The following is a 12,394-nucleotide window of genomic DNA, read 5'->3' as shown; positions in this document are numbered from 1 at the left end:
CAAACTACTCAACTGAGTGGGTCACATTAGCAGTTATCATCAACTACAAGCCTGGGAAGCCTATCCAGATCTCTGTGGGCCTTAATACATTAGACTAAAAGTCAGAGGTCTCCAAGAACCTCAACTGAACACCAAAAGGCCTCAGGGCCTTAGGATACCATCTCTCTACTTTCAATAAGCCAGAACATCAAAGTCCCAAAGTAAAGGAAAGTAACTGGGTTTGCCCACAGCTCAGCTGTCCAGGACTTTCATGGAGCACCTCCTAGTATGAAAAATTGGACCTATTTTGCCATCAGTACGATATGGCTTCAAAATTTGCTTCTACCTGTTACCAATGACATGAATTGCTTAAGTATTCAGAGCCCAATTCTTCATCTGTAAAAGGGATACAAAAAACATGTGAAAAGTATTTGAGGCAGTATGTGTAAAAACAGAATATCCTACCTATTTTCTGTCCTCCTTAGTAACTCTTCTATTCCTCCCTCCAGTCTCTCTTAAATCCCATCACACATTCTTAACACATTCCATCTTCTCCTATTGGTGCTCACCTCAGTTTAATGCAGGTATCACATACAGGTCCTCTCCAATTCTAACTAGGAGCTGGGATACTATGAGCCATGCAACACTTATTTACCTGTTCCTCTAAGAGTAACATGAAAGCTTAAACTCATTAACTGCTTACTGACAACCCATCCCAAACCCACTACTGCCTACATTCAGACTCACTTCTTGAAAACAGACTTTTTTTTTTTTTTTTTTAAACTCTCAGAGCCTTGTTCCAGTACAGCAAATGGCTATCAAGCGTTCAAGAAGATTAGAATTCCTGGGGAGTTTGTTTAAAACACAAATGTCCCTCCCTACCAACAATTTAATAACTGAGTCCAGTAAGAATTCTCAATGGATGTTAAAGTAAAAAGTAATATCATTTTTTAGGAAATGGGAGACTGACCCCATGAGTTTCAGTAATCCCCCCTCCCACAATTCCACGCCTCTAGTGAGTACCTCAAATCTTCACCAGTACCAAACCCTAGGTACGTACACTGTTTATGTGTGTGTGTGTGTGTGTCTGTGTGTGTGTGTGTATACATATACAAACAAGTTTAATTTATAAATTAGGCACAACAAAGAGATTAATAATAAAAAAACTATAATGAAATAGTATGAGGGGCTGGAGTAGTGGCTCAGTGGTAGCGCACTCGCTTAGCATGCCTGAGGCACTGGGTTTGATCCTCAGCACCACGTACAAATAAATAAAAAATAAATAAATAAAAGTCCATCAACAACTAAAAATTATTTTTAAAAAATAAAATAAAATAGTATTAAAAATTACTTAAAACTTATTAAAAGTTATTTAAAATTCATAATATCTGGAATACACCATTTAATATTTTTGAATTATAGACGTCCACAAAACTGAATCGGAGGAAAGTAAAACCCTCAGGTGCAGTGGGGGTACGAATGTACTTCCTGATTGCAAAGAGTAAAGTATATTTTTATAAGAAGTAATCTAGCAGTCATAACTTTTAGTAAGATAAAAGTTAGCAGTGAAATATATATAAATACATACACACACACACACACACACACACACACACATATATATGTGTGTAGCCTGTGCACTGCAAAAGTCAATGTGATGAGGGAAAAAAAAAAAGCAAGATAACCACTCCACACATAAATTTTGATCAAATCCTTGTTTGGAGGGGAGGGGTTAAATATAAAAGACACTGTTGGGTACAACTGAAAATTTGAATATGAGCTGTTAGATGACTTTATAGAATTAAGGAATAATTATGAAATTACTGTTAATTGCCTTAGGTGAGATAATGGTATTCTAACTATGAGGATTTATTCTAAACATTTCCAATATGAGGTGCAGAATTCAGAAGTGCATAAGTGTGATATATGTTATATATAGGCTTTTCTGTATGTAGCATATATCATCCCAGCGGCTAGGGAGGCCGAGGCAGGAGAATCACGAGTTCAAAACCAGCCTCAGCAGTGGCGAGGCGCCAAACAACTCAGTGAGACCCTGACTTCAAATAAAACACAAACTAGTACTAGGGATGTGGCTCAGTGATTGAGTACCCCTGAGTTCAATCCCTGCTATAAAAAAAAAAAAAAAAAAAAAAAATTGTAGAAAAGCTACTTCTTCAACAATTACTGAATTGGGGAATGAAGGTGTTCCCCACACTCCCTCCTACCCCCACCCCAGGCTTAGATGTTTGCTTAATAAAGACTTCCTGACTTTCCTTAGACCAACTCCCCCAGGCTCTAATTCTTTCAGTCTATGGTAAGGCTGGGAATCTTCATGACAGCATGCCCTTTGGGGTTTCCAAACACAGAAGCTTCTGGGCCCCATTTGAAGAAAAAGCTTAACAGACAAAGTCTGGCCTGCCTGCCTGTGTTCTGCACTTCCCAGAAGACTCTATTACTGGCAGGCTTCCCATGCTATAGTCTTGGGGTTGTCTTCATCTTTGCTATCCTCTCTCTTGTTCGATGTATTTAAAACAAAATGGAGGTGGAGGGACCAAAATGATGACAGAAAAAAGCATCCAAGCTCCAGTACCTATGACTTAGGATTCTTAAGAGCAGGTGGTCATAGCAACAAGAATACCAACTTCACCACCCTTCCAGAAGTGCAGTGAGGAAAACTCAGGTTTTCCTTGTCCACTATCCCATGAGTTGAATCCCCCACTAGATGCTAGGAAGGAGTGATGAGCAGTCTATGCTCTGTAAATCCAGGACCAAGATAACGAGGAAATCACTTTCCCCCATTAAAAAGCAAAAAGAAAACAATGTTGCATTTAAGACAAAAAGTTATTTGATGTTTCAAGATAAAGTAGTAAATATTAATTCTCATTATTAAGGTTTGGATCTGAAGTGTGGCTAAAAAAGCTCATGTGTCAAAGGCTTGATCTCCAGCGCAGCAGTGTGTGGAGGGGTACTTTGGGAGGTGACCGTACCATGAGGGCTCTGACCTCATGAATGGATTAACCCATTTTGGAAATGGCCTCATTGAAGGAAGCAGGCCATTGTGGGTATGCCCTTGAAAAGTATATTGTGTTCCCAGCCCCTTTCTCCCTCTCTACATCCTGGCCACAGGAGGTGAGCAGCTTCGCTCCACCACACACTCTTCATCGTGTTCTGAAGCCTCACTGCAGCCCAGAAACAAAGGAGTCAAGTGCCCATAAACCAAAACCTCTGAAACTGAGGCAGGAAATAAAAACAGGGACTGAGAGAATGAGGATTCCACCACTTCGGGTTAAAACCCTAGGCTAAAGTTTTAGTTGTTGCTTCTGACTGCCTGAACAGAAGGCCCTGCCCACACCTGGACACCTGCTGCTGCTGCCAGGCTTCCCTGACTGCCCACCCAACACTAGTCAACTCCAAACTGTCTTGAACCCAAGCAATTCTTTTAAGAACAAGTACAGCACAACTTGGGTTAGCAAACACATTAAACCACCCCATAATGGAAATAAGAAATAACCAATGAAAAGTTAATTCTTCACCAAAACAGTATAAAAACCCTTAAACAGCCATGGGAAGCACCCTCTTTGGGAATCCCTCCCACACCGGTGGAGCTTCCTTGCTTTCTTCTAATAAATCTGCTACTGAATTTTCCCCTCTGTCATCTTCCAGTGCAGGAGACAAGAACCCTTCAGCACTCTCAGGACCTTGTGTTACAAAACCATAAGCTAAAATAAACACTTCCTCCCTTTGAGTTCTTTACCTCAGGTATTTTGTCACAACCATAGAAAGCTGAATCCTCCAAGCAAATCCTATCTTTCCCAAAAATTCAACTCAAGCCAATAAAGAAAATACACCTTAATCTTAGGAAAAAAAAAAAACTCAACAGAATTATTTACCAAAGCACTTAACATAGCAGCTATCATTCTAAAAAAATTTTTTTTTAAACACTAACTTTTCAAAGTTAAAAACACATAGAAAGAATACATTACAATAGCTGACTGTGAGGTTCTATCCCAAAAAAGAAACTAATCTTGGTTAAAAAAAAAAAAAAAACACAAAAACAAACCTCTAAAATATACAACTTTAAAAAATAAATTCGTTTTAGTTTAAGAATAAAAATTTATAATGACTGCAAAAAAAGACCACTTTAATATATAATTTTAGCTGCATTAAACTCAAAATTAGTTGATAAACCAACTTAACAAATTTCTCAGCAAGTTTAGTATGGTGTAAATTTGAATATTAACTAATAAGCTATGTAACTAATTAGTAGGGCTGGAATGTAGCTCAGGAATAGAGTGCCTGCTTAGCATGCACAAGGCCCTGGGCTCAATCCCCAGCACTGCAAAAAAAAAAAAAAAAAAAAAAAAAATTAACTAAAGGAACATAAAATGTCAATCAATTTCACTCCTTATTTGATAAAGAGAATATTAGGAAACTGATACTACCTGTTGTTTTATAACTTGCAGAGTGATAAACCTGTTTTTCTTTTCTGCAGTACTAGAAATCCAACCCAGGGCCTCACATATACCAAGTGCTCTACCACTGAGTTAAACTCCAGGCCTAAAACTTACTTAATGCCAGTGACTGTTCTCTATATACCATGCTGTCATATGTGTACGTGTGTGCACATGTATGTATGTGTGTGTGTGTTTAATTATCTCATAGTAATAAAAAGTGAAGTATCTTTAGGCAACTAGTCAAATGTCACTGAACTTTTTAAATTTTTATGATTTTTTCCATAAACCTCAATTCTTTCAAAGTCAAACCGAAAAGCCAGTATTTTTCACTAGAAGAAATCAGATAAATGGAACATCATTTGCTGAGAGCACATGTAAAGCCAACCACTGGAAAATGACAACGCTGAGGGGCACTTTCTTTCCTCCCAACATTCCAGAATTTACCTGGTGCATAGGGCTAACTAATTAACATATGGATAAAGTAGGCAAAAATCAAACAAAGCAAATACTGTTGAAGGCAGAAATAAACTACTTCTGATTTCTGACACATGTCAGAAGATGGAGTCCTATAATACAGTTTTGATGTTTTGGTTCTGGATCACTCTGAAAATACTATGCACATCACTAGTTGCACTTTTACTCAAAAGCAGTCATTTTTTTCCATTATGTTCCCTTGAAATTCACCAGTTTTTACTGTTAGTGTTCACTCAAAAACAAGTAATCTTCAGATTCTCTTTTTATATACATTCTTTAGACAGAGGAAGTACCTTTGTCTAAATTTAACTCTCGTATCCTCGCAGCTAAGCATGTATTCCTAGATTTTTCAAGTGAGGAGAAAAAGGAAATAAATAAGATGAGGCAACTTTATGTGGTTAAATCTGTTTCTTTGTCCTTGATGGATCAAAAGGGTCTTATTCATGAAAAGATTAAGTATCATCCTAAATTTTCTTCTAGTGTTTTTACAGCTTAACATTTTATATATCATCTTTAATTATTTTCAAATATTTGTTTGTTTGTTTTTTGCAGTGCTGGGGATGGAACCCAGGAACTCACATACGCTGGGCAAACACTCTCTTGCCCACATTGATAAATAATTCTTTTCCCCTACACTAATTGCAAATGTCACCTTTACTATGTACTGAATTCTCACAAATGCTATCAATTTATTCCTGGACTCTTTATTCTCTATCACTACCTATTTAATTTCCCTGCCAGCAGCACATTGGTCTAATTGTTGATACAACAAATCTACTTTCTGATAGGGTAAGACAATTTCCTCTTTTTTTGTTTTTGTTTTTGGACTACTTGTTTATTTACAGTTCTCAGATCAATTTTCTCAAGTTTATCAAACAAATCTCCCTGAGGGGGCAGAAGTGTAGATTAGAAGTAGAGCACATGCCTAGCATGTACAAGGCCCTGGGTTCACTCCCCAGCACCACAAAAAAAGCTCAATATCTTCTTAACCCTACATCCCATTAAGTTTATAGATAGAATTTTAAAAATACTATTTTACAATACTGAGATTCCTACCCAGTAATAAGCAGATATATAAAGCTTCCTACACCCACCCCCCACCCACACAAAAAACCTTCTAATGTAACTATGACTGGTACCCTGGCTCCAGACAAATGAAATGTCCTTATCTGTAATGTAGCATTTCCATTCTTTAATCACAAAATCTTAAGAACTACAAGAACATTACTAATCACTTATCCCAACACTGCTTGTAATCCCAGTTATGTTTTCCTCAAACCTATTAAAGGAATCATTTCAAAATTCAACAGAAATACCTTTTACGGGCAATAGCATCATAAAAGTACTATTTGTATTACCCAAAAGGCAAAAAAATGGCCTACGTTTTGTTTGCAGACCACTTCAAATTTAGGAATCTTTTTAGGATGAGATTCATATTTGGACTTAAACAGAAACTCTGAAATACCTAAGTGCAAACCCTTAAGACAGCCCCAAGAAACTTCCAGACACTCAAGTTTCCAAGGTAAAGGCATTTAGCTATGGCACTGTCTGGGGACCAAACTCCATAGTACCAAGTCACTCCTTTCCCAGTTGTTCCACCATATTTTATTAAGAACACAAATCCAATACCCATCCCCAAATGGAATAAGCTTGAAACCCAATTCAATATGCTTCTCAAGCTTGGCTGCCCGTCTGATCAGCTGTGGAATTTTTGAAGCTATGATGTTTGCATTTTGTGGTGGGAATCTTCTCTGGAAGGTCCAGTGCCCAGGCACTTCTATTTCTTTAAAAGCTGCAGTAGGTTCTAGTCTCAGCCAGAAATGAGAACCACTATTCTAAAATATCCAACATGAACAAAGACCCAAAATATACTAGATGCTCCCTACTTACAGGGATAAGGACAGAATAATTAAGGAAAAAAAAAAAATCTGCAGCAGCCCAGTCACATCCAGCACTGACTATAGAGCTGTGTTCTGATTATACCTAGTCTCAACACAGAAAAACACTCTAAAACAAAGATTCAGAGTGTTCAGGTGCCGTAATAAAATGTAAAATGCCTTTTTCTTTTTTCTTCCTTAAAAGCCACCCTATAGCCCACTCCATCTCCCAAGATAAAGAACAGCTGACCCTCACTTTAAAAATAGGCACCACTATAAAGAATTAAGTACATTTTATTCTACTGTATCAAGGAGAAGAATGCAAGCACACACATAAAAATAAATAAACTCTAAGTAAGATTAATGATTTGGGGAAGAACTGTTGCTCCCTGATAGAGAGAACAACCACTACATTAAGCACAAAGGTGACACAAAGGCACAGAAAGGACAACAGCCAAGAGCAACTTACATATGACAAGCAAGATGCAAACTCAATCACTGTTCCCAGCCTCAAACCCTCCACGAATTCGATCTCACTTTCTAATAATGACAACACACTGTACTGAAGTACAGCCTGGAGTGACTCAGATTTCTGTTCAGAGTGACTCACATGCCCATTATCCCTAGGAAAATCACCTGAAAAGTAGAGCACACAAAGCCACACAGTAAGTTACATGTTTAGTAACTAGTGCTAGTAAAGCATGCATTATATAGACCTTGTCCATACACCAGTGCTCACAGAAACAGGCTCGTGATATCAAATCATTACACACAACTATTCTTCCATGCTCCAATTCTCACCCCATCAAAATACTTTCTTACATTCTGTAAAATCACTTGGCAAAAGAAATGTCAAGTATATACCATCATTATAAGAAAGACAACACGCAAAGAAGTGTATGCTTCAATACCAGGAGTGACTAAATGTTCTTAAATAAGCAATGTGCTCTGTCCAAACAAGACTCAAATAATTTTAGAGCTCAGAAAGGGAAAGAAAAATTATATGAAGAGACAGTTTATTCAAGGTTTAATAGAATTAGTTTTGACAATGTACAACTTCACTGACATATTTTCTTAGCAATGTAGCCCAAATCAAATGATAGAATTCCTGGACCTTTACCTTTATGTCATGTGACCTTATGAAATAGCAATTTAAATCACAAATATGATTAAGGAACCTACAACCCCAGAAGATCTGCTGTAAAAACTGAGGTGATGTGTGTTTACACACAAAGACAAGCAACTGTTTGCCAAGAGATGAAAACAAGAAAAGAATAAAAACCTTTCTCCCAACCTCCTATCTATGAATGATTTCGGTGCAAGCAACATGCCTAGCAGGTATAAGGAGCAGACCTTGCTCCTGGAGCATTTCCAACAAAATCAGCCTACTGAAAAAATAAAATTATTTCGAAATACAGTTATGGTGGATGAAACAGCATGGCTGAACTAGCATATCCTTCAACACCTTAACCCTATGGATATTTAGAGCTATATTTGAATCTTTAAAAAATTAGACATACTAAAATCACAGGCACCACACACACACTCAAATTTCATTGCAGACCTTCAAAGTTACATGAAGATCAGAAAAATAAGAAAATAAACCATGCCATTTAAACAAATTCAAAAGCTAAATTTACACTAAAACATACTTTTCTGTTTGTCCCAAAAATCTAGACTTCTATTTTGCCAAAATACAATTAAGATTCAGCTGAATAGGGGAGGGGAACTACCACTTCATTATGTTAAACGCAATGTGTTACATTAGAAATTATTCTCTCAGGAATTTTAACCTAACATCAACATTCATATTTTCCATTCATATTCATAAGAAGTCTAAGCCATGGAGATAGGTGACCTGAGTAGAAGCCTAGTTATTAATATATGTTGTTCAACTCAACTAGTACTTGAAAGTCTCTCCCTTTCCTATACTTTTTGTATCTCTCCCCATTCACTGTTTGAATCTTACCAGCCTCCAAGAAACTGAAAAAAGGTATCAATAGCATACACAATCTTTGATTCAGAATAAAGTTGGGGGGGGTTAGATGTCAAATTCAAAACATTGCAAATTTTCATTTAACTTCAAGCTATGCTCACAGCAGCTAAAAGTTAATCATCATGGTTTTCTATTTTATTCCCCTATTCTTATAAACTTCACAGGAAACAAATTACCTGCAGACAAATGCAGTTAGAAAAATGGATCTTGGTTCAACCAAGAACACCAGTAAACAACTGTGGGAAGACCATCCTCATTTCCCCAATCCTGAATTTGCATATAAAATGTGTAAGACAAAGTTCTTGCATTCATTCTCATGTTTTGACTTAATTCAATCCCATGCTTTCTGAAACATTTTTATTTAAGATTCAGAACTGATATCTGAACAAACCAGCCAAAAGACAATGAACCTTCTCAGTGTTAAGCTGAAATACCTCAGGTACCTAAAATGCTGAGGCCTACAATCTACTGGGCATATAGGAGCTGGGGCAGTCTAGGCCTTCTCACAGAAGCACATACATGAAGGGCCTTTCCCTATGTAATTTGTCTTCTGTAAGATTTTTTTCCTCTTGCAAACACTCTCAACTAAAATTCGTTTCCTGAATGTACACACAAGCTCATGTGAAGTTGGAGGGCACAGACTAAGGTTTCAGTGGGATTCTTTCCTCAGTGTAGCCACTATGGTAATCAGATAAGGCTCCAGGGAGAAAGAGCACCTGCAAGTGGGTTTTGAGGGATTCACCTGGCACATGGAGAATTCAGATTAAGAGTCAAGGGCCGCAAAGCCGAGCTTGAGTCTTGTGTAAACAGTAATCACTTACACACCGGCTTGGCCACCCAAAACAGATGATGTGTCCAGGGTAGCTGAATTTCTAGAGGTGAGAATTAATAGCAAACGCTTGCTGCCATCACACACATCCAATTTTTACCTGTCACTAAGAAAAGGGCACGTCTAAACCAGAAAAAAAGTCATTTTTCCTTCAAGGAGGGCAGCGGTTTGGAGTCATTCACAGGGGCTGGGACTGCGGGAGAAGGGAGCGTGGAATGGAGTTCTAAAAGGAAAAGCAGCAAGGGTTTTCCACAGGGCCCCACACTGGCCACTGCAGAGAGAAAACGGGGTAAGAGGAGACATGTCTCATCAAGGGGCAAACCGAGTGCAAATCGCCTGGGGAAAACCAGGTTCCCCCCCCCTCGACCCCACCACCAGGACGCGAGTTAGGGTGCAGACAGAGAGCGCCAGTGGCTGATTACCTTGGGATATAGTGCAAAGGGACAACCAGGAGACAGAGGTCTGCAGAGGAGGAGGGGAGGGAGGGCTGAGGCAGGGTCTCCGCCAAGTGCGAACCAGGGATGAAGACAGGCAGACAGAGGGACTTGGGCATCCCTGGGCCAAAAGGCGTGGCCAGGATCCGGATCGAACCACGGTCCCGAGGCGCCCGGGGAGTTCGCGGCCACCCATCCTCCCGCCCCGGCCCGTCCGAGCGCCCGCCGCCGGCCCCCGCCCCCACGCCCGCAGAGCTTACCTCCACACCTGCCCCATCTGCAGCAGGTGGATGACTGACTGCCAGATCCACACGGAGAGGCGGCACAGGCGCTGCGCCCCCGGCGTGGCCGAGCCCCCCGCGCCCGGGCCGCCGCGGGCCGCGCCGTGGCCGTAGCCGGCCCCCATCATGGGGGGGCCCCGGCTGCTGAGCCCCTCCACGGCGCCCAGCCCGCCGCCCGTGTAGTCCTGCACGAACCAGCGGAAGCTCAGGCTCTGCACCAGCAGCGACGGCACCAGCACGAAGAAGAGGGTCAGCCCGAAGTAACCGTAGTCCCCCTTGCGGTAGTAGTCGAGGGCCAGCCACAGGTCGGTGCCCACGTCCCCGAAGAAGACCAGCAGCGCCAGCACGATCCACAGGCAGTCGAGCCACGGCCGCTCCACCTGCGGCGGCTGCGGACGCGCGGCCGAGGGCGTCGGGGGGTGGCGGTCGGCGCCGGCGGCCGCGGGCGGCTGCAGCGGCTGGTCCCCCCCGTCGGCGGCGGCGGCGCTGCGGCGCGGCTTCTTGCCCAGGAGGGAGCGCAGGCAGGCGGAGCGGCAGCCCCAGTAGCACGAGGAGGTGTTGCAGCAGTGGCAGATGTGCAGCGAGCTGCTCTCGCCAGGCTCGCTGCCGTCGCCGCCGCCACCGCAGCCGCCTCCCCCGGGCTCCCCGTCCTCCTCGCCGCCGCTGCCCACCGCCTCGTCCAGGTTGTGCAGCTGGGCGAAGCCCACCCCCACGCCACCGCCATCGGATTTCGCCGCCATCTTGACTCTCTTCCCAGCTCCGGAGGTTGGGGGGGGAGGGACGGGTGGGGGGAGAAGGCAGGGACCGGGGAGGGGGGGAAACGAATGGAGAGGAAGGGGGGCGGGGAGGAAGCGGGGGAGCAAACGAACGAGGGGGGAGTGGGCCAGGGAACCCCCTCCGCTTCCGGGTGGTTGGCGTCACTTCCGGGCGAGCCCCCCAATCGCACGGCGCCCGCAGCTCCCCGGCCCTACCCTCCCGGCCAAGATGGCCGCCCTTCAGTGCCTCAGCTGCTGGGCGGGGGGCCGGGGGGTTCTCCCCGCCAGGGCTCCCCTTCCCCTCTTCCGTTGACCCCGAAACCCATCAGGTTGACCCCTCGGCGTTTCAGAATCCCGCTGGGCCGAGTGAGGCGGTCCAAAGTGATCCCTGGAGGGGGCAGTGCCAGACGTTTTGGGGTCCCCTTCCTCAGCGTCGCAGCTCACAGCTTTCCTCCTGGAGAAACGCCCCCTAACACCCTCCCGGCTGCTGGCGAAGGGGCGGGGCCTCTGAGGGAAGGGGCGGAGCCAGTGCAAAGCAGGTGATTACGTGTCACTTCCGGGAGATAGGATGACCTCATTGTGTAGTTAGACACCCCCCACACCAAAATGGCTGTGTCTCACCTCTCTGGCTGTTTTCCTTTTTCTTTTACATTGCACACTTACTCCTTTCTTATTTTGAGGGGCTCTAAAAGGTACATAACTCAGTTTAACTGACTCCCACAAAAACTTACTCATTCTCACTTCTATTTAGACATCTCTCCTCCCCTTTTACCTCTGTTGACCCCCTGATTGTCTTGTCACTGACAACTTCACCATCTTTTGTAATAAAGTTTCCACCATTCCCTTAAGAAAGCTCCAGGCAAAATCCAGGTAGAAATCAGCCTGGTTGTGTCTTGCATGTTGGAATAAGGACATAATGGGCATATTGTGACCTTGAGTTTATTTTCTGCAATACCAAAATATATTTATCAACTTTTTTTTTAAGTGTGTGGCTTGAAAATTCTCTGACCTTAATTTGGAAAATTCAAAACTAGCCAGAACTTAACCTGTATGTATCAATTACTTGTTCAGACTACTTGAATGTGTGAATATTGTCATTAGGATTTTTTTTTTTTTTTTTTTTTGGTGCTAAGGCTATGTTGGTAAACATAGCTTTAAATGAGTGAAAATGTTATTAATGTGCTATATCATTAAGATAGTTGCAGGTACACTACTTGAACTTAGCTAACAAATTACATAAGTGAAGCAGCACTGAATGGATTTGAATTACAATGATCTTCCAGTGAAACTATATTTTCAGCTAGACAGGCAAGCT

The 12,394-nt window shown here is 42.3% G+C and overlaps 1 protein-coding gene across 1 annotated transcript in view; it reads right to left on the bottom strand.

Moving 5' to 3' along the window:
• Positions 1-11,525, bottom strand: part of Xkr6 (XK related 6) — a 245,607-nt gene extending 234,082 nt beyond the window's left edge. Inside the window, exon 1 of the mRNA XM_076852257.2 lies at positions 10,304-11,525. Coding sequence (XP_076708372.1) covers positions 10,304-11,064 — 761 coding nt within the window. The 5' untranslated portion in view covers positions 11,065-11,525. The remainder of the gene's footprint in view (positions 1-10,303) is intronic.
• Positions 11,526-12,394: the final 869 nt, after the last annotated feature.

Source organism: Callospermophilus lateralis, chromosome 4, assembly GCF_048772815.1.
Source record: "Callospermophilus lateralis isolate mCalLat2 chromosome 4, mCalLat2.hap1, whole genome shotgun sequence".
Classification (NCBI taxonomy): Eukaryota; Metazoa; Chordata; class Mammalia; order Rodentia; family Sciuridae; genus Callospermophilus; species Callospermophilus lateralis.
The sequence above is the reverse complement of the archived record's forward strand: the minus strand, read 5'-3'. Positions and strand labels throughout refer to the sequence as shown.